This window comes from Chrysoperla carnea, chromosome X (assembly GCF_905475395.1).
Source record: "Chrysoperla carnea chromosome X, inChrCarn1.1, whole genome shotgun sequence".
In the NCBI taxonomy this organism is placed as follows: Eukaryota; Metazoa; Arthropoda; class Insecta; order Neuroptera; family Chrysopidae; genus Chrysoperla; species Chrysoperla carnea.
Window position 1 is genome coordinate 37,731,461 of NC_058342.1, and position 23,470 is coordinate 37,754,930.

A 23,470-nucleotide genomic window follows, 5' to 3' on the forward strand; every position below is an offset into this window, starting at 1 on the left:
TAATTAATCTAAAAAATTCATAAATATTTGTTCTGTACATTTAAATGTCTTCAAACTTAAGTCAGAGTGTGGTTTTGTTTTTAATACTTACTACCAACTTACAAAAAAATAATTATTTAAACAGAGAGGACATATTTTCACACAATTCATACGATTTACAAAAAAAATTATTTAACCCTTATTCACTCTCTAAAAAAAACAGATAACCCAATCAATACGCCTCAAAAATACACCTCTATCAAACCGCTAAAGAAACAACATTCTACAAACATTTTACATTTCTCTTCTTATTCATTTAAGAAATCGAACAGTTAGAAGATGGTCATATGGAACCGAAACATGTCACTATTTATCCAAAGTAGTCGAAATTTGTTTTTGTAAGAATACGATAAGAATACGATAAGAATCTTTTAGTTTTTGGTAAATATATTTGTTTTGAAGTCGTATGAAAAACAAAAAGTCAATAATTGCAAGTATAACTTTTTTTAACGCCCAAATTCATTAAAATTTCATATTTGATAAAAAAATATCTGAGGGAATTCTCCGAATATGTTAAAATTTTAGCCCAAGACTAGTTTAAAATGACGAATTCACAGCCTGAATGAATAAAAATTGAATTTAACATGTTAATATACAAAGTTGATTTAAGCAAGGGGGTGAGTTTAGCCCTTCAGACCGGTTATTTAGAGAGATTCTCTCACGCAGATTTTGACCACTTGGAAATTTTCCTCACAAAATTTCATGCTTTACAGAAAAAAAGAAAAAATAATTTTTTTAAAACTTAAAATATAAAAATTTATTAATAGTTATGAGAATTTTTCTCAGCACTTCAGTAAAGCCGGTTAAAAAAAACTGTGCTTTCAAAGACGGATAAATAAGAAGTGATAACTAGTTATTATTAAAATATATTTAATTAGTGAAGTCAGATTATCTATCCAGAACATTTTATAAGTAAATTGAATATACTATTCTTTCATATGAATTAATGTAAGTATCTTGAATTTTCATCACAAGAGTCTGAAGGGGTTCGAGTGACGTGAATGAAATATAAATGTTTGTAGAATGAATATTTTTTAGAAGCGTTTGAAGTGATTCGAAGTGGTGGTGGAGATGTATCGATAGAGGTAGAACGCGATAACAAATATAATTTTTTTGATTTTTTTAAGTATTTTTGTGTTTATTTTTTGTTTAAATATATTACTGGACTTAAATTTAACAGTTCACTAGCTAGCTAAATGAAAAATAAATTTGAATAATATTTGTTGCTTATTCCCTAGTAGTTGTTTGCACATGAATTGGTTTCATTTCCTTACTAAAATTAATTTTTCTTTTTAAATTTAATTAAATTTAATTTCATTTAATTTAATTTAATATATATATTTATAAATTTGTTTTTTGTTGTTTGTAATATATATATTTAGTTTTATATATATATATTTAGTTTGTTTTGTTTTTTAAAAATAATATGTACACTCATTGGATAAAGAACCTAACCTTAAAATTGTAAATACATACTTAGTAAGTCCTGGTGCATTTGAATTTGATAAAACGTTTAGGTCAAATCAAGCGTCTGCGTCCTTAACTTTAACTTTATTCATTTTAATTAAAACAAGTAACGAGAGTCGAGAGTCGAGAACGAACGAATCGAGAACGAGAACGTTTAAAACGCGATCTGTCACTCAACTGAACCGAACTGAACCGAACCGAACCGAACCGAACACCTAGAATTATAATTCTATTTATTTGATTGATTGAATTAAAAATTAGGAACACATCTAGATATTTAAATTTTTTTTTAAATATTGTTTTTTTTTTAAATTTGAGCTCGACGGATTCACGTTTAGGAACCAATATGAAAGTTGCAAAAATAAATTCCATCAACTGAAATGAAGATGTTTTTTTTTTATGAAAGTTTTCTTAAATTCACAGCACCAAAAGCTGTATAAATCCGAGTTTTTTGTTCCTTTTAGTTTTTTTTTTTTTTTAAATATTTACAAGTTTTACTTTAAAGTTTATATACAAGTTTTACTGTACAGTAGGTAATGTATGTGTTACTGTACAGTTTTACTATACAATTACAATTACAATTAGAATTAGGCTAGTGTGTTATCTTCATGGAAGGCCATGAGAATTATTTAATTTTTTTCAAAATTATTTTTATTATTTGAGTTAAGTATCAAAAATTCCTACCTAAATTACACGATTACTGAGCGCACGTGATATTTCGAAATTTTCTGAAATCTAGTTTCATTTCGATAACGATACGATTACGAACGATAACGATTAACGATTAACGATAACGTAGTGGTTTTTTTAATCTAATTGTAAGAAACAATTGAATGTTGAGTTTTGTGAATTGGAATTGAATTAAATGAATCTACCTCAAAAAAGATCGTAATATCGAAAAATGTCGAACAAAACCGTAAATTACGAGTTCAAAACAAATTCAGAAACTAAAAACAAAACTAAATCAAACGTTATAAAAATGAAAAACGTAAAGTTTAAAGTTCAAAACTGAAAACGTGTTAATAGGAAATTAGTTACTTGAAAAAACAGGTAACGGGTTGAAAACAGGATAAGTGTTTTGGATTCACAAAATTTCTATTTGATATGATGAGTTGTGAGTTGACTGTTCATGCTGTACACGTTGTACACGCTGTACACGCTGTACACGATGCGCGGCGATGTCCCCTATCCCGTCCACTTCTTCTTCTTATTCAGTTTTTCTTGGTTTTTGGAGTGTGCGTTGAGTTGTTTTTCTTCAAAATGTAGAATTTCTTTTTTTCGAAACCAATTTCCATAAATAAACAAATTCAAATAAAAATTTGTAGTTTTTAAAAGAAAGAACAAAACTTAATTAAAATGTTGCACGCTCAGTAATAGCTGAATTTTCAGGGTTGCTGATGATGAAGTCTGGCTTGTTGTAGTGCTTCCTGTTGATCAAAAATTTACAAAAATTACCATCTAAACCTACAACAGAATTGTTTAAGTTTGACGAAATAGGACGACACTAAGTGGGAAGTTTTACGGTGGGAAGGCTTAAATTACAAGTTATTTAATTCTTCGTATAAATACATTCTGAGAAAATGTTCTCAAAAGACTCAACTATAAACGTACCCAGCTTTTGGCCCAGCGGAGGATAAAATTTTGGGACTTGGGAAATGGTTATTTTAGCAAACTAAATGAATGGTAAATCCAGGGCCAGGAGAGAATAACAGCTGGACAGCACTGAAAGGGATCTTCATTGATATTTAATTGGGCTACTTACTTGAAGTTTCAGAGCATCACTAAGATCAGGACTTAATTGTTGATTTCCTTGTGATATTGAGAATGGTCCAACATTTGAGCCTCCATTATGTCTGTAACAACAAAATTCACATATTCAATTAATTGCTCTGTCTACCTTCCAACTGTAACCGTATAAGACCGAATAAGAACCCCAAGTGTTCTTGATCACTTCACTTACCTTCCAAGAGGACTATTTTGTGATTCATTTTGCTGACTATTATTACCAGTTTGACCTGATTGTTGATTTGCCGCATTCGCTGCTTGTTGCTGTTGCTGGGTCGCGGCTGCGACAGCTGCTTGTGACACCGCTAATCGCAACGCAGCTTCAGCTTGGGTTCGTAGCAAGGCCTCAGTTTGGTGAATTCTACAAAAAAAAAATAAAAATATTGTTAGAAAGAAAGGTCTATGGATTGTTTAAAATTTGAACTTACCTTAACGCATCTGGTTGTGAATGAGTGTTTGATAGATCCATTCTCATATCCGATAGGTTTCTCATACTGTCCATGGACGCTCTCATCATAAGCGCTTGCTGCGTGAGAGTATCCGTGTTTAAAGGGGGTGTATTGGGTGAACCGCTACTCGCATTATTTGCCTGAAATCGCAGTATGTTATTTCCAAATTCCTTAAAAAGAGAAAAATGCGTTTCTTGTAGTGCAAAGATCGAGGAAGCATTAATGAAAAATGAGGTGTTTGACAGAATAAACATGGAATTTTAAAAGCTTACCTGCGATACAGCACCCATTCGCATTGCAGCCGCTAAATTAGCGACATCGGTTGGACTCATGCCAGCTGCAGTCTGATGGGCTGCCCCAGTCATTGCAGCCATCATAGCCATTCTATTTACATGCAGTTGATCCGTATCCATGTTGTATTGGGATCCATGTAGACCATTATTATCTGGAAAGTGGAAGAAAAACAGTTTTTATTAAAATCTGTTGGTTGCTCTTAATAAATATTTTAGTCTAGGTTTTTGGCTTACTTCTTAAAATATCTCCAAGTTTTGGGGTACAATTATTATTATTATTATTATTATTTAACAATCCAGTTGCATTACCCTGTTGACTTGCTCCATTCTCTGAGCCGGCGGAACTGAGTCGTCCATTACCAGAACTGGAATCTGAATGTGCACTAGGGGACATTGGTGGATTTCCACCGGATGTTAGTTGGCCAGATTGTTGTTGGTTTGCGGCCGCAGCTAATGAGGCTGCATTTGCAACAAGTGATGCGGAGGGTGGTAAACCTACAAACAAAAGCATTGGTAATCCAAAGCCGAAGAAACCAGTTCATGTGAAGTACTTCAACTCATTACTCAGTACTTACCAAGCATTGCAGCTTGAGACGCAAACAATTCACGTTCACGGCGCTCAGCAGCTGCTCGTGATAAAACTATTTGTGCAGCAAATTGATGTTTTTGTTCCATTCTCATATGTTCCATGTGTGTTAAGAGACCTGTGAAAAATTTTTACAAATTTTTGTAATGGAATGTTGATTTTTGGGTGGATTGATATTGCACTGTTTATGGAGAGACAAAAATGGGTATTTTTCCTATGTTCCTATGTTGACAAAGGATAAATTATAATGTGAGCATAGAAAATGCAATCTCAACAAGACCTATGTTGATATAGTAAGCTTTTTTATGTTTAGAATTGGGAAATTCCTATGTAAGACAGGAAAAATAATCATTTTTTCCCTCCGCATAATGAATTGTATTTGAATTGTGTAATTGTAATTGTGTAATAAAAAAAAAAAAAAAACTTTATTAAATTAAAAAATAAAACTTAAAAAAAAAAAATAAAAAACTGTGCAAAAAACAAAAAATAAAAAACTCAAAATAAATAAATAAAAAAAAACTATTAAAAAAAAAATAAATAAAAAAGTAAAAAGTGTTTTTTCTGTTTTGTTCTTTGATATTTTGATATTTGTTTGAGATGGTACTAACCAGATTCATGAGTAAAAACTGCTTGACAAGCGGAGCATGGATACATTCTGAGGCCAGTATTTGCGAGCTGACTGGTCTCCGGGTGGCATGCGAGGTGTTTCCGTAAGCTGCCTTCATTCACATAATGTTTGCCACATATGGGACAAGGATGGTTCGCGGTTCTTCGTTTAGCTAAATGATTATAAGTAATATAGTCAGAATTGGCGGGATTCGATCCAGCACTGTTTGGTGTTGCTAGTTGCAGATGGTTATTTGTGACACCCCCACCGGTGTTTGTTGGTGTAGTAGCTATGCCCCCATTGCCCCCAGTGCCCACCGTGCTTGCGGCTGTATTGCCACTCATGCCTGCACCATTGTTATTGCCAGCACCAGGAGTTGTTGCGGCACCAAAATTTGTAGGTGTATTTATTGCTGAGTCCGTGCTAGTGCCAGTCCCCCCAGTCCCTACACCACCATTTCCGGTCAAGTTGTTAATATTGCCGGTTGGATTGGCTGTCGAGGCGCCGTTGGTATTGTTAGTGGCATTCGCATTGTTAGAAGCATTCGAGGACATGTTCAAAGGAGCATCGGACGGATTTGATGTGTCCATCGGCGTCACAGCCGACAGATGATTTGTGGTACCAAAGGCATTAGGTATATTAAGAAAACCTTTTTATTCAGAGGGATTCAGGCACATTTCAGGCGTCAAGTCGATTTTTTTTTTATTGATACGCAGAAGATGTTTATGTTTTGATTTGATTTGATTTGATTTGATTTTGAGACATTGAGATGATTTTGATTTGAGCAGACAGGCACGACGATGTATCCACATGTTGATGAAGTGAAGGGTGGACAGCAAGGAAAGAGAAAAAGCACCAGGTCAAAGCGATTGTAAATTAATTAATAATATTTAATTTAATTTAATTATAATAATTAAGTAATTAATTTTATTTTATTTTTATTAATATTAGATTATTTTTTAATTTTTAATCAATTCAAGCAAACTATTTAACTATAGTTTATTCATTTCATTTCTATTCAATCTTTATTTAAATCAACTCAACTAAACTAACAATTTAGCACAGGGCTGGGCTAACTAAGTCAGAAACTAAGGAACAACTAATACGTACTTCCTTCAATTTACAAAGTAGTCAATATCAGTTTGAAATTAGATATCAGTCAGTAATTATTACGTTACTAGGAATTTATTTGATGTTTCTTTCCTTACAAATTCACACATCCATGATTCGGTCGCTCAAAAATAGAATGCCAATGAATCGAATCGATCAAAAATCCGACGCAAGTGTTTTAAGTGAAAAAGTCATCAACTGCTAGCTCCTAGTAACCATAATAAAACTATTTGAGAAGTAATCGAGCGATTTAAATAAATATTCAAAAGAAAGTTTTTTGTTTGTTAATTCGGATTGCAATTTCATTTGTTAAAGCACATATGAAAATAAGATAAACACTGGGTGAAAAGGCCAAGTGATTGAAGTATTATTGCTTGCGAAATGGAGCAAACAGAACAAATGTTCACCCTCGACAACAAAGTGTCTATTTACATATCACACTTAACATATCACATTGTCTACTATTGGAAATCGGACCAATCTGACCAAAAATTTATTTCAATAGAGTTTTATTTCTTTAATCCTGGATTATAGTTGCGTGTCATATGATTTTATATTACGCGAGTGTTTAAGGGTTAACATATGTTACATTTGCTCGATTAATGGAAAAATATATGCCTCTTTTGACATTTAACCAGAAAAGTTTACGATTTTGAATTCGTAACTTAGCTTTAACGACTATAGCAATGAAAATTGGCAAAAATTTTCCCTATGGTAAAATGTATGTTTAAGAAGATGTTATATAAAGGTTCATGAACATGGGCGCCAGAAAAATTTCTTTCAGGATGGAGCAAGCACTGTTTATCTAGAAAACATGTGATAAGATTAACCTTATTTTTCCCATTTCGTGAGCTTATTACGAAGAAGAAAATTGGGATGTATAAACTAGGATCATCTTAACGAAAGTTTTTTAAGGAAATAAGTTGAAATTTTTTGTCAGGAATAACTATTTTTTATAATCCAGTTACCTTGAAAAGTTATTAGTAAGCAGTCCCCAAATTAGGTTCTAGAAAAATTTATTTCTAAAGAATAATTACTCCGACCGCAAACACAACTTTACACCATTGTTATGGTATCAGCCTATCAATGGTCAAGTGGAAGAAGTTTGTAAACGGTAAATATCAAGCCTTTCCACCTCTTTCCGTCTCCGGGCAACTAAGTTCATGAAACCTTAATATATCACCTTCAAAAAATATTAAAGAAAAAGAAAATTCGTTTGATTTTGAGAAAATTTTCTAATCATTTAATATAATATTTGCCACAGTTGTCCTAAAAATTTTGTGTCTGATGTGTTTCAGTGTGTGGCCAAAAAAGAAAAATGATTCCTATAATAATTTTGATATCCAATGCTCCGCTTTCAAGAACAAAAAATGAGTAACCTCTTCTACTCTGGTAGTACAAATCAAAAAATTTATGGCAAATAGTATATTATTATTTTACTCTTACTCTATATAAGATTTTCACACACAAAAGAAAATGCAAAAATAAAATGAAAAATTAAAAACATCAAAAACAAACTGAATTTTCTCTTAACAATAAAATATTGAAAAATAAAAAATAAAAATAAAAAAGCCAATAATAAAAGCGATTGAAGAAAAATGTTAATTGCATTCATAATGAAAAATACGAATTGAAAATTTATTTTCCTTCAAAGCATTTATAAACATTCAAAAAAATAAAAAATAAATAATTATAACTAAAAAAAGCAAAGCTAAAATAAATAAAAGAAAAAAATAATCCATCTGCAATTTTTAATTCGTACTTAAAAAAAAATCCAAAAAAAAAAAGAAAATTGTTTATCGAAAATAATTTGGATCGAAACAAGAATATAATCTGGAAAGGAACAATTTGACTCACTTGCTACGCCACTAGCGTTTGGATCTTTGTGGGTATGTTTCATATGTTCCATTAACTCTTCACCGCCACCAAGGAATAGTCGATGACATAATGGGCATGTGGCCGCATGTGGACCGCCCAATAATGCTGCATGTTGCTGCAAACGACCCACACACTGAGAACAATCGAAAAGCGGGTTAATAATCACATTCCAAGAACGCATTCCGCTAAAATATATGCTACGACATTACAACACTAAATATAATTATCGAGTTCGAATTCGAAGTCGAATCAAACAATTCAAAAAATTAAATAAAATAAATATTATTGTAATTACGATTTAAAATGTTTTAAATCTGTGAAAAATCTTTTCTTTTCTATGGAAAAGACTTTTTATTTAAAAAAAATTGTGAAAATATATTTATGAATGTACAGTACATACAAATAAATAAACTTCAAATGAGCTTCATAATCGTTTTTAATTATCATACAGAGAGCTTGCAAAGAGTACAGAGAGCTTGCAAGCTACAAGTCTAGTTGAAGCTGAAGCTCCTAATGCTAAATACTCTTGTGTTTTGATTCTTAACTTTTTTTACTTATAATAAAATCTACCCTCATTCTCAACTCGTTTTCCTTAAAATTAAAACTGTTATGTAACTTATGTTTAGTTACACCACACACAAAAAATAGTTTTCTCCATTCAATAAAAGAAAAGCCAAAATTTTCAAAAGACAATTAATTGAACTAAAATTTTTTTAACCACAATTAAATTTGTTCTAATTCCAAAAATATTTCGATTGCAGGACATGATTAGATGAATGCTTTTGTGTTGTGAGCAGTGAGCAATAATAATAATGATAGCGTGTGAAGTGATTTTTGAGATGTAGATGTAAATGTAATTTTGAATAATAATCAAATGTTTATTGAACTATAAATTTTGTGGTTGTGCTTAAGCTTAAGTAAGGTAAAGGTGTTTTGTGCTTAAGTAAATATGTAAAAATAAAAAGTTATAAAATTGATAGAAATGATTTGAGCTGACCACACCTATTAAAATTAAAATTAATAATTTTTAATGATTATTTTTAATTGAAATTACGATGATTAATTAATAAAAATGATTATAAACAAGATTTAATGCTTGCAGGCTAATTTTTATTTTTATATAGGTACTTATTATATCTGCAAACTGCACTTTAAGTACCAAAGTCCCTTCAGTCAATTTAACTTTACTTTAACTAATTCTAATCTTAGTCTTTAAGTATTAAGTATTAAGTAGCTAATATTTTTTTAAAATCTAATAAAAAAAAATACATTGATTAAACTTCCGTGATTGTTAATAATCTTACCACATAAAATCGAATGTATTTCGATTTATAAGGTAGCTGTCTGTCATCGTCAGTATCTTATTTAATAAAAATATTTTTTGAGGAAAACTGGAAAATCCGCTTATTAGAAAAGCAGGCAATCTGATTTCTTGCTGTTCCTTCCTTGAAAAAATCTTTTATTCGAAAGATTATTTTCCTATACTATTCGTACAGTTTTTAGCCTTAAAATACTAGGTACCGAAAAGAATTGAGATCTAAGATTACAGTTAGTTTACAAATACAAATTTATAATAAAAAAATTTGTATTGTACTTCCTTGATTGTTAATAATCCTACCACCTAACACACATTACGTTTAAATAAAGACAGAGATAGAATCTGTATGAGATGAAATCTGTAAGAATAAAAAAATAATAATTTTATATTATACATATAAAAATTATTATTAAAAAAAAAGAAAAAAAAAATTAAATAAAAAATCTGTTTTAATTCGATGCATACAATCAATTATTAATTACTTCACTTTAAGAGTATTGCGTTGCGTCCTTCAGTTCACTTCACATGACACAGGTCACTTCAAACTATTCACGCTTTTAAACTATTTTTACATGCTTCCCATTTACGATGAGTACATTTTATCGGAAGTATTCACAAACAAATTACATATACTTATATCTTAGTTTAAAGTTTGTAATGCTTAGAAATGTTCTTGGTAGAAACAAATCTTACTACTTGGTAGTCATTAAGTCAACTAATTTATCTATTTTTGTCAGGGTACGTTTCAGAAACATTATTACAAATACTTCTGAAGATATCGAGAAACGATTTTCAGGTCAGGTCGTGAAAAAAGAGATAATATGCTTAGTATCTTGAAACTAAGTGATCATAAGCGCTCTCAGCTTTGATCCAAGGGGGGGGATGTTCAGTCTAAGAATGTTAAAAATATTTAATTATTACTTATAAATAAGACAGTATTTCTAAATCAATGGTTAAGACCAGATCCACAGATCCAAGAGGAAGTGGCGGGGGTGTACTGCCTTGAACTATACCAAATTAAAGAAATGATTGATGAAAAAAAAAACTTTAACTAAACGTCAACAGAATTCAGTAAGTACAGGATCTATAAATAATTAAATTAATAGGAGTATCGAGAAAAAAAATTTGAAGTAAATAAATTTACGGTGACATGTATGTGAAAAACTATGAAAGATAATAACGTTTTTAAAAATTTTCTTTTTGTTCATATTTTATTTGTAATTTTCTTAAGTGCATTTTATTATAACATAAAAGGTTTTTAAGGAAAACCTGTCCAACCTAATCATATATGCATAAATTCAATCCTTGTTCTTTTTTTTTATATATAACAACTCTTTACAGTAAAAAATATGTATAAAGGGTTTTGGGGTTAAGGGGTGGTAATTTTTTTATCAATAAAGGGTTTTTTTTTGTATGCTAATATTATATAATATCTATATAGTGGTGTTACAGTGGAGAGAACGTCTGGCAAATAAGAAATTAGGGGATTAAAAAAGTAATTAACAATCGGTAAACACCTGATCATGTGATAATCTCAGGGTTTTCATCATAATATCGTATGTCGTAACACTCAACTCTACCAAAAGAAAAACTACCACAAAAAATGTTTTCATAATTTTATGGTCCGTAGATCAAATATCAGTCTCAAATATTTATCACAAAACATTGACCGCCACAAAATTATCTGTAATGACTCGTTAAGATTTTGTTAAAGTAATTTAATGTTTTTAGTATTTTATTCAGGCTAGAAAATGTCTAATTTTGAGTTCACTATGATAGGGTATTCAACCATTTTTGATAAAGTACTTCAAAATGTTGATTTTGCTAATAAAACGCCACCAAAAATTTATTTCGGAAAAATAAACACGCCCTTTGGTTGATTGTCTAAATATTTACTTGTTGTAAGAACATTAACAAGTAAGTGCTTTTACTTCAATCAAGAATTTTTCTACAATGTATACTTCTCAACAATCACTGCGTAAGTTTTGTAAGATATCACGTGCTGCGACTCTTTATGGTGTAGATTTTTTTAAGTTTCTAAGTTCAATATTTCTAATCATTTTAACTAAAGCGCCATGCACAAACTTCTTAAAAAATACTCCCAATATATTATAAATACGATAGTTAATAAAAAAAAAATTGCGCAAAAGAATGAAGTGGATAAAATAAAAAAAGAAGTGTGAATTTTTAGTGTACGCCCTTCGTGAGTGTGGTTGTGTAGTTTTTTTTGTTTTTAATTTAATATTAGAAAATAAATGTGTATTTATAATTAATATAAATAAATTTTTTTTCAATGAGCGAATCACAAATTCAAACAACAATTTTTTTCCTCTATAATGTATGTTGTAGTCACGCAAAAATTTCTAAACTCCGCCTTTTACTTCCTGTATTCAGTACTGAGTACTCCGAGTCATAGTCGGAGAGTTACAGTGAGTGGTATTTAAAAAAAGCATGCATACATACATACATGAGTACACACATGCATACATGTCATGTACATATGTGTATGTCAGACAGAGACCAACATATGTTTAAACTTAGTTCTTTTTCATGTTCATTTCAAGAAATTCACTTTATATGTCTTCACACATCCATCTAATAGTTAGTAGTTAGTAGTAAATCACTAACTTGTTACTTGTATTTCAATAGCTTCGAACCTCGAAAATCTAAGACTAGTATACAGGCTTAATTAGACCATAGTCTAGTTAGGTGCGTTGTCATATCAAATAGTGAGTTTAAGAACAGTAAGAGCGCTTAGAACGGAGTTAAGATCGAAGAAGTTATGAAAAAAAGGCTTACTCAAAGAAGTCAATTTTCTCATAGCAAAAACCATGACAGTGAGAGAGCATATAAGACATCATTTCTTCCTCTTCTCCATTCTGAAAGCTTCTACTATAATCGTGATGCGCTAGGAGTCCTTATCGCTTAGAGTGCCTGGCGCCTAGCCAGTGTTCTGTAATAGCTGCAACGGTTTTGCTTATAGAAGCTCTTTGAAGCGATAAAAGATCTTCGAAATGCTTACGATTTTCTCCGATCAGTTTTTAAATAAAATCGTTTTAACTGTCTTCTATAGATTTTCCCATGGTTGATGAATATTGATATTGGCTCAATAATGTGTGGGAGACTCGATGAGTAACTCGTCGAAAATAAAAAAAACTTTCAAAATCAAAATGGAATTAATTTGTCGATTGTACGAAGATATATTTCGAGATAAAATCAGAAATCGATCCGAGATACATTGAACAAGATAATTGAAGTTTTTGGGTCAATTGTGTTTTATAAAGTGAGTTAGTTTTATAAATGTATGAACATTTGCATATTGTATATGGAGGTGATATTGGAGTAGTTTTCACAGTTGATTTTTAATTACAAATTAATAATAAAAATAATTACATTATTCATTTTTATTTATAAAAAATAAAAAAGTAAGGATACCATTATACAAATAATTTGTACATATCTTTTATCTTTGTTTATTTAACGTATAAAGATATACATTATAAGTACTATATGTAGATACAGATACACAGATACACAGATACACACATACAGATACACAGATACAGATACACAAGTCCACACAAGATTACTATTTGTTAAGTATCATATTTTTATCTTTATTTGCTTAAATAAATACTGGAAAAATTATTTAAGAAAAAATGTTTTTTTATTTTATTACCGAATGGCTATCATTCAAGATACCCATGTCAATAATATTCTATTATGAACATGGAAAAAATAAGAAATTGTTATAGGATATCTAGAAGACCTGAATTCGAGTTCTTTCTAATAAAAGTAAAAGTGTAAGCAAAAAATATTCACATCGGAAATTTTTAGGCCTGTTCGTGTAAAATTCTTGAGTAAAATGTTTCAAAATTATTATATAATTATGATCGTTTCAAATAATAACAGAGGGTTAAATAAGTTATCGATGGGAGTGAAATAAAAATTATTAAATAAAAATGCAGAGCGGCGCGGCGTGGCGTGGCCTACAGCTAAAAGAATTTGATGGTGATAATTTGTTAAAATTATATGTTTTAACTTGAATCGGTATTAATAATAAGTTGACAACTGTCTGTGAATCAATCAACAGTTACCAGTGCATAGCTACAGTGTCAAATGTCTATACATTACATAATCACTGTAATAAATGTAATGATAGGTACCTATACCTACATGATAACATTACATAACAGAAGGTATGATAATTGAGTACCAATTGGTTTTTTTCATAACAAATTCATGTATTTTATTTAAAAAAATTTTAAGCAGCAGAACTCCATCACTAATGCAATATTCCTCCTTATTAGATGCTTTTTATTGAAATGGGATATTTGTCTTTGAATTTTTCCAAAGAATTCCAGTTTTTGGAATAGCCCTGGTCTTATTAAGTTCCGATTTTCGTGATTATCTTATATAATATTTTAATGATTTACCGCCCCTGGTGGTTGCCTCCCCCTTGGATCGGACACTGATTACAACTAAAAGCATTTCTAGATACATACTCAGATAAACTTTAAGCACTCTAGAATGATACATTAATGGACAGAATAAGTTGATACTTTTAAAGAGGCTCTTAAAATGAGTAAAACTTGATTCTTTTCAAATTTAAACATAAATCATATAATTAAATGCATTTATAACACATCTTATCCCTTCCCGTTGTCCATCGATACAATGCATAAGTCTATATTGTCGGAGTAGTAAAAGTATGTTTAGTAAAAATAAAAAGAGTGGTAATAATTTTTCATAATAATTTGACTTTTTTATGAGAATATAATTTTCAACATATTTTATGTTGGAGAAACAATTTTTTTGCATGAATTAGGAGAATTTGTTTCTAAGCGAACACAAATTGTTTTTAGAATCGAAACGAAATACTGAATATGAATACGATATGAATAAAAAATATTGTTTTATTCGAATATTTTTTAATTTTTTACTTGCTAGAAACATAGAAAGTAATAGGTATAGCCTAACTTAGAGCTATTACAATACATATTACTTGCTATGTATAGGTTAGGTACCTACTACAACTATAACTATGGAATAGTAGCTAGTAAATTAAAAGAATTATTTATCACTGAAGAATTCAAATAAAGAATCACACAAATATTCAATTCAATATCAAATAAAAGCGGCAACATCTAAATTCGAAATTCATTTTTTGTGTTCAAGAAAGTCATCTATTGTGCACTGGCCTGCCACTCGAAGACGAGGCGTCTTCGAGTAGGAGGCGCTATTTAAATCAGATTAAGCTAAAGAATTCTGTTGAGGCCAGGCGCCACACAGAAAGTCGACAGCTTATACGTCGGGCTCTCTCCCAGGATAGATTGAATTCAAGGTTTCAGACCCGAACATTCTGAAACTAACACCCTGCAAATTTCTGCCGCTTCAAATAACATGCATGGAGTTCAACTGTAACTAATCCCAGTAATTAAGATGGGCTTGCCGTAGCCGTTCTTTGATTTGCCGCTTTGTATAAATAATGAAACTAATTTTAAGACAGAAAGCTTCTAATAGGCAAAGCTACAATGAACAAGGTATTAAACATAAATTTGCATGGTATAATGAGCAAATTTTTCTTAAAAAGCAAATTTAATAAAGAAATTCGAGTGCTTGGTAAAAATAGTGAGTTGATTTAAAAAACAAAACAACAGAAAAAATAGAAAAAAGGGTTAGAGAGCTTACTAGCGCACAGCGTAGAAGAGTTACATACCCAAGAAAAACATATATATATAGAAATGAATGATAATGTATTAGAAACACGCAACCTGAATGTACCTACAGCATTGGTGTACTGTACGTGAACTGAACGTGGCTTGGTCTGTAGGTGAGCACTGAGCAGTGAGCACTGTGCAGTATACACACGGTATACGGTACTCACAATCAGACCCTGAACACTGAACATGAATGTGATCATCAGAAGCAGAACCAAAGGTAGAGAACACCAGAGGTTTTTTTTTACCTATTTTGTGCATTCGTTTACTTTTTAAATGTCTTCTAAACATGAAATGTACATTTTAAAAATAGCTTTCAAACGCACTTTTCTGAAAAGAAATAAAGAAAAACACCCATCAATTCTGTATTAAAAACTAATACTCATACCAAGCGCCCAATCGCCCAATCCCCAATCCCCAATCATGTAAACTCATACTACAATACATTTTTTGTAATATCACCCAACTTTACCCTACTCTCTCCTATATTATGTATACTATTTTTAATAATGATTGTGGTGTGTGTTTGGTGTACTGGCTAGAGCGTGGGTGGGGGGTACTTTCAATGGATTGGACCCCGAAGAGGGTGTATATCGTGTTTGATACACTAAAAAATTTTATCTTGAGCGAAATTAACATATCATGCCAATTTTACCGTATACATACAAACTTTAACAAATTTTTATTTTGATAAGAGCTTTTGGTACGGCAATTATTTTTTATTCAAAATTCTATCAACAAATAGATCAAATTGTTTAAATACACTGCTTATATTTTTAAAGAAAAATTATTATTAAAACAAATAAGTAAAAAAACAACAACAATTGACTGAGTTAATTGTTGAAACACCATGTATAGATAGTGTTGATTACGCAATTGTTTGTTTTTTTCTTAAATCATTTAAGAATGTAAGAATGTATCCATACTATATTATGTTTCTAACCTAATTTTTGTGATGTTTACGGAAAAATGTTTTTAAAAAAAAGCTGTTTATTTTCTATAAGGAACATTTTTTACATTTAAACTTTTTTTCGTTTTTTAATTATCATGTTGACAGACAGACAGGCAGGCAACCAGAAATGGACTATTTAGGTGATTTAAGATCACCTATACCAAAATTTTGTTGGTGGCATCAGTATTTCCAAGCTCTAGTTACAAACTTGGGACTAAATTCAGTATACCTTGATTTATTTCATTTATACATGGTATATTAAAATATAGTTTCTACAATTCTTCAGAAATCGGTGAAAATTGAACTGGAAAATTCAAAATTATTTAAAGTATTCAAATTTCAACTTGCTTATTAAATTTGTTTACGAGTCAAGAATTTTAAAGGAAAAATAAATATACTTGAAATAAGAAGAAGTTTTCTTGTATCAAGAAAATTTTCGTTTTGTTTTTAATATCCCATTTTTCCAGTGGGATTATAGCAATAAGTCTCTCTCCAGAATGTTTGAAGGTTTTATAGTTACATCTATATATATATATATATATTTATGTTTATAAAAACGAGGAAGTTAAATGAATTAAAGTATTTAAAGAAGAAAAAAACGTGAAGAAAAATTTTCTATTTAGAATTGAATTAGAACGAAGAGAACTGAGAAATGGTGAAGGAAGAAGTGAGTAAAGTGTAAAGTAAAGTGTACACTCCTGGAGGAGTTGAACTCAGGTATGGTCTATGGTGATCGTAGAGTTGGAGAAAACAATATATGAAATTAAAAAGCTCTAAGCTTAATAAGTAATAATAATATGTTTTAATTACTACTTTTACTTTTAAAGTATCTTAGGGTTAAAATGAATTAGAAAATTATTAATTTTATGAAAATACCTAAGATTTTCTATATTTTATGTTTTTCTCTATTCAGTCTTGTATGTGTGTGAGTGTGTTTCATTTGTAATTTGTACAACACGCGATTACCTTTTTAAATTAATCACATTTTATTTTGTTTATTCAAAGTCCAAGCTCTCCGCTTCTCTGCTTCTCTACTAATTAAGTGATATTAAGTAAACTTTATAAATAGTATGTATGAGCTTTAGGCTTTTTAACACATATCATATTATTCTTACTCAATTCTTTTAAAACTAATCTCATTTTGTTTTTATTTCCAAATTAATTTCTAAAAAAATGAAATTCGAATACAATGTAGTCCTTATCAATATGGAATTGTCACGAGTATGGTGAAAATCTTTGAACAAAAATAATGTTTTTCTGGACTAGAAATCAGGACCACTAATCCGGACCTGTTGGCATCATGCCAAGCGCCTCAGCCAATTCGGCTATACTGGTGCGACCCTTGAGGTCCAGGCGAAAAAGTTTCAAAGCATAATAAAAATAAAAATTTTACACGGCCGACTTGAAACGACTCGATCGAATGATATGAAATTATTTTCAGATCATATTGCTTTTAATACACGTCGATTGACATCTCAACGAAGTCGATATCGAATTACAATTTGCAAATTCATAAAATTGTTAACTTAGATACAAAACTTCGAAAAATTTTCAATGGATAATTTGTTAAATAATTTTTATGAAAAAATGGGTTTTTAAAAATGAGGTTGTTAAATTTTTTTAATATTAGTAATCGATAAATTTTTATGAGTGCGTGTCCAAAAAATTGCGTCTGATAACAATCACACGCAAAGATACATCGACGAAATCTTATCTTGATCGAAATATTCGAAGAACTATATATATTTGAATAGTATAAATGAGCCTTTATACATTTAAATTTTATGTAGAATTGTAAATACTTTTATCTTATTTAGGTCTTTGATATTAAAAAGATATTTTTGCTATAAAACAGAATGAATAAAAAAAAATTTTGATTTGGTACTCGGCGCTGAGCGGCCACCACTATGAATGAAGAATATTGAAGACAAAATCACGGGTACGGGAGAGGGGGAGCTGTATTGAAGGAGCGTCTTTATGTGGTTGGTGTTTATGAACTATAAGTAAACAAATGCAAGTAAAAACAAAAAAAAGAAACATTAAGAAGCAAAAAAAACTTATGTAAGAAAAAGCGAATACTTTTAAAATAAATATTAAAATTTAATCCTTTGTTTAACAATAATTTATATATTTTTGTATTTTCATATTCATTAAGTCTTCATATACCAAGTGTTCACTGTGTAATACGCTGCACTGCGTTCGACTGTTCGACTATAGCTCATAGAATATGGTATAGAGGACTAGAGCAGTGTTGTTTGTATCCTAAAGCATACCAATACTTAAAATACACTGGTGATTTTTATACAAAATGATAAATCGGTAATTTAAAAAATAATATCGATTTCGTTGAGGTGTCGATTGAAGCGTATTAACGACAATTTGATCTAAAAGGAAGTTCATAACATTCGATCGAGGCGTTTCAAGTCAGTCAAGTTTTTATTTTTTAAATTTTTAGCACTTTTTATTAAACTGGGAAGTTATTCGTGTGGACCTCAAGGGTTGCACCAGACTCTACCTACGGCTTGTTTAAATTATAAGACGGATGCATCCCATTTTACAAATTTCTTGACGCAAGAAGGAGTATTTATTTACTTGGAGCCAAGAAAATAATTTGTTTTGATGAGCAGGATAAAAAAAAGTTTTTTTTTATGAAACAATATGTAAATTATTATGAATAATAATAAAATGATATATTTATAGAACGATAACTTAACGATAACGATAACGATACGATACGATACGATACGATAGTTGTAAATATTAGATAGTAGTAAAGTAAAGGGTTATGAAATGCGGTCAATTTAAAAAAAATATGTATAAAAGAAATAAAAAAGGGTAGTTTTTTATATGATTTTAGTAGTCTATTATCATAGTCATAGTCATAGTATCATAGAGAATAAATAGAGAAGATGGACTGGTTTGTGTTTTAAATTAAAATTTATTGCTCTAGTTTTTTTTTTTAAATAAATCAATATTCGGCATCGAATACTGAATACTGAATACTGAATACTGAATATACAGCTTTGCTCTATCACTTTCTATTTAAAAACAGAGGGGGTTCATTATATTATTCGACAAAAAAAATTTTTTTTTATACTGTCAAGTGTGTGTACGTTTTCATATACGCAACGATATATGGTTCTCAAGAACATCGATTATTACCGAAAATACAAAACGGTTAGTAAGCAAGTAAAATTTACAAAATTTAAGAAACCCTCGACAAATTTTTAGGGTACAGAACCCTAAATTCGCACTTGAAACATCGATAGCTCAATTGGTTAAGTTATAGACTTAGGACACTAAAATCAATAACAATCCATATGTCGGTGATTCAAATCCAACTTGGAATTATTTTTTAAAATAAACCTATTAGCAGGTATAAACCTTTTATTTTCTTTACCTGCTCATGTTGTTGTGACAATCACATAAGTATTATTACTAATATAACTAATGCGTTTGTGTCAACTTCACCACTCAACCTCGTACGATATTTGTATCACATTCGTGGCACCATTCGCAATAAATGATCTCGCGATGAGATTGAGACAACCTCATATTGGTTGTTATTAAGAATAATTTTTTTTAGTACGGTAGTTGGATATGTCTTCGATATTGTCATACTACCTTAACAAACATATCACACACATACTATTACCAACAAGAAACAAACACCCCCATAATACAGAAGTGTCTTGAACCCCGTACACCCTACACCCACCAACATCGTATCGTTTTGTTTAACTAAATAATAAAATTAAAAATATAAAAAAATTAGTGATTATTTGTTGAATTTTGTTATCTGATTATAAAAAGTTTCTAGTTTTGTGTCTAACACAACAAACACAACACAACATAGGCACTAATTAATTATTTTGAGTTCAGTTTGAACAAACAGATGTCACTGATTCTCAACTCAATTTAAATTTTTTATTTTATATCATTAATAGTTGTTTTTTATAAATAAAAAAAAAACATCGCAGGAATAAGAAATTTTTTTTATACTCAACGTGAGAAAATGTCATATGGTTATATTTTCTTAGTTTAAAAAAAAATTTAAAATAAAAGAAAATATATATATGTGCATTTTCCCCTGTATATAAATAGTTTTCTTTTTTTAATAAAGAAAATGATTTTTCACACCTTTACTCAAAGGTTTCTTGTTAATAATTAGAAAAAAAATGTTTAATAGAAAAAAATTTGCATGTTTTAGGGGAAATCGCTAAAATTCAGTGAAGTTGATACCTCTAAAAGACACTTACTCAAACTACATTTTCATTCTTCTAGATGAATTTGAACAGGCTGTTGAAATACGCAAAGTCTTTAAAATCGTGGAAATTCATGAAAATTTCTGGCTTAAAAAGTGGGGAAGAAAGTTTGGAATGTTGACACTAACAAAAAGCCCTTTTAACTCGATTTACTTACAGACTTCTATCTTAATTTGATGTAGCTTTGCAGAGGTGCAACACCGAAAAAAGGTTGAGAGTATAACACTATAACCTCAAAAATAAACTTCCACTTATTTTTTTAGAAACAACTTTAAGGAAAGCAGTGCAAAAGCGATGCTATTTTGAAATGAGTGTATAATAAAGTTAGAATTAGGGTAGATTTTATTTGTACACGATTGTACACAGATAAAAAACTGTGTATTCTGTACAAAAATACATTAAAAATATTAATTGTGTTTCATAGAAAAATTAGTCAAAAAATGTGAAAATAAATGATTTCTGTCAGAAATAATTACACAGAAAAAAGTATGATAATTTTTGTATCTGATTGTGAGAGGCGTAGCCGCACCTCAGACCTCGTTCTGACTACGTTCGTCGATAAATATCACCGTTCATAATTTATGATTTACATTTAATAAAAAAAAAAGAATTTTCTTTTGAATCTGCAAAAGAAAATGAACAAAACATGCACAACAGTATTCGTAATATACGCAAATGAAAAACCTGTAAAAATTTTCATTTTTTTTGTTTGTTTGTTTAGCAAGCACAAGTAACTTACATGGCTCACCTTTGAGGTGTGAGTTCGCAGACTGGACTCAGTGGCAAAACCTTTCCCACATATGTTACAATGGAATGGACGATTTTTCGCTCTTTCCACTTGGGCATCGTGATTTCTGTGAAAAAGCCAATAATTTTTATAGCAAGAAAAACGAATAACAAATTCAATTATATATGAAATATGTGATGGCTACTGTATTGTGGTTTTTCGCTCACCTAAGGTGCTGTTGTAAATTCGATAATTGGATAAATGCTCGACCACAATCTGGTAGATGACATTTGTACGGTCGTTCACCTGCAAACAAAAAATTTATTATTATTCTTTAATTTTAATCGTTTTTACTTTTAACTAGAAACTTTTCAATCCATTCCAATCCTTTCCCAATTATTCAATTGATAAATTTTTTGATACTTCTAATATTAGAAAATTTGAGATAAATTAACCTTTCTTTTTAGTTAATTTTCTTAAAGAAAACTTAGTTATTGGTTTCGAAATTGTTTTTAGTAAATTTTGGTTAAAATGGAATTTTTTTCTAATAAATTTAAACTAAACAGCTTGCATGTATTAAAACAATCGTAAAAAACAACTGAGGGATTTAGGAATTAGACCAATAATTTACTGACGAAATAAATTATTGTAATCATTGGGTTGACTACTAAATCAGAAGTATGTCTTTTTTAAACTAATATTACAATTAATTCATAAAGTATAGAGTTAAAGTAGCTTTAATATTTAATTATTTAAACAATATAACAGGTATTTAACTTCACTGACACCTCTCGTTTTATTTACTTATGAATTTCAATTTTCAGGATGAAAACACAAACCTTGTATTAGACAGCTAAGAAATTAGTTATTCTCATTTGTTATTATTTAAATGATTATTGATAAATTATTTGGTAAAAAAACATAAACGTATATTTTACATTTAATATCAGTCCAATGTATCAATAAAGTATCGGTTTTTTTTTTTTATAAATATGTAGTGCCCTGTATTTAAAGTCGTGGACAGGTGTTGCCCGAACGACACATCATTCTCCAAAAAAAAAAGAGAGTTGTTGCGTTGGGTATGAAACAATCGTACATCCGTACATACATACATACATACATAATGTTTGTATGTATCCTTGTGTAGGCGTTATAGACAGCAGAAGGGTTAATTTTAAGAATAATAGTTAATTATTTATGCTTGTCCGTAAGTATCGATGTCCGTCCAACCATTAAATAAACAAATTTTTTTTTTATAAAATTACACTGGCAATGTGTTGTTAACAATTGTTCTCAATTTAAAAAAAAAATACTTTTTACGTAGTTTTTTTTTGATAAGCCATACGGTTTGCTATACTCTCCCAAAAAAAATTAATTTTTTTATATACACCCTCGCCTCGCTCCAGTCGAGGTGAATGGTCAAGTTGTTTTATAAACGTTTTTTATAGTCAAGACAATTATGACTTTTTTCTTAAGAAATTTTCATCGCAAAATTTGTAACTTTTGTACATCTTTACCAATTTAACATTTGTTTAAAATTAGTGTAGATTATTTCCATATTTAACCTCTATTTTTATTTGAATTTTTCAGATTTCTTAATAATTGTATTTAGAAATTGTGAGATTTTCACTCATCATGCGAATAAAGATGTTAGCAAAAAAATATTAACGTAAAATTTTGGAACTTTGTTCGTGTACTTTCGTTAGTTTAATGTAAGTCATACTCAGTGAATTAAAAAAACTTGTGATACAAATATGATGAAGTTAGTTAAAATGAATTTAATTATTTAGACAATTAAATTCATGACTGAGAAGTTTTCGAAATATCCATTTAAATCGAGATGAAATATCGATATATGTTGACGATTTCAAAAAATATCTAAAAAATAACTCGTTAATGTTTCATCGAAATCGAATTCAAATAAAATTTTTCGATTTTTCTCAATTTTCTTAAGATTTGTGTTTCAAAGCCAAAATGAAGATTATAAAAAAATTAAGAAAAATTTTAAATTTGATGTAATACTAGATTAAAAAGTTTGCATAAGCCTCTGGACTATAAATTTACATCGGAAATTGATCGTAAATATGTTGCATTGCATGAGATTTGATTTCGATATGCGTTGCGGTGCGTTGCGTCTTTGTATAAAGGATCGAATGTGTAATTATATAATTTTTTTTGTTCAATGCCGTTTGAAATCGTTTATATCTATAATTACTTTTTATTTTTATTTTTCAATTCTATGTAATTTGTCAATTTCATTTCAACAAGTTTACT

At 29.7% G+C, this 23,470-nt stretch overlaps 1 protein-coding gene across 1 annotated transcript in view; it reads right to left on the reverse strand.

Annotated features, from left to right (window-relative positions):
• Positions 1-2,567: 2,567 nt before the first annotated feature.
• The window catches only part of LOC123302151, a 53,652-nt gene continuing 32,749 nt past the window's right edge, over positions 2,568-23,470 (reverse strand). The window contains exons 6-16 of the mRNA XM_044884962.1: positions 21,424-21,502; positions 21,209-21,323; positions 8,194-8,347; positions 5,228-5,875; positions 4,609-4,737; positions 4,268-4,528; positions 4,013-4,185; positions 3,720-3,910; positions 3,467-3,652; positions 3,269-3,359; positions 2,568-2,933 (exon numbers count right to left, since the gene is read on the reverse strand). Coding sequence (XP_044740897.1) covers positions 2,892-2,933; positions 3,269-3,359; positions 3,467-3,652; positions 3,720-3,910; positions 4,013-4,185; positions 4,268-4,528; positions 4,609-4,737; positions 5,228-5,875; positions 8,194-8,347; positions 21,209-21,323; positions 21,424-21,502 — 2,069 coding nt within the window. The 3' untranslated portion in view covers positions 2,568-2,891. The remainder of the gene's footprint in view (positions 2,934-3,268; positions 3,360-3,466; positions 3,653-3,719; positions 3,911-4,012; positions 4,186-4,267; positions 4,529-4,608; positions 4,738-5,227; positions 5,876-8,193; positions 8,348-21,208; positions 21,324-21,423; positions 21,503-23,470) is intronic.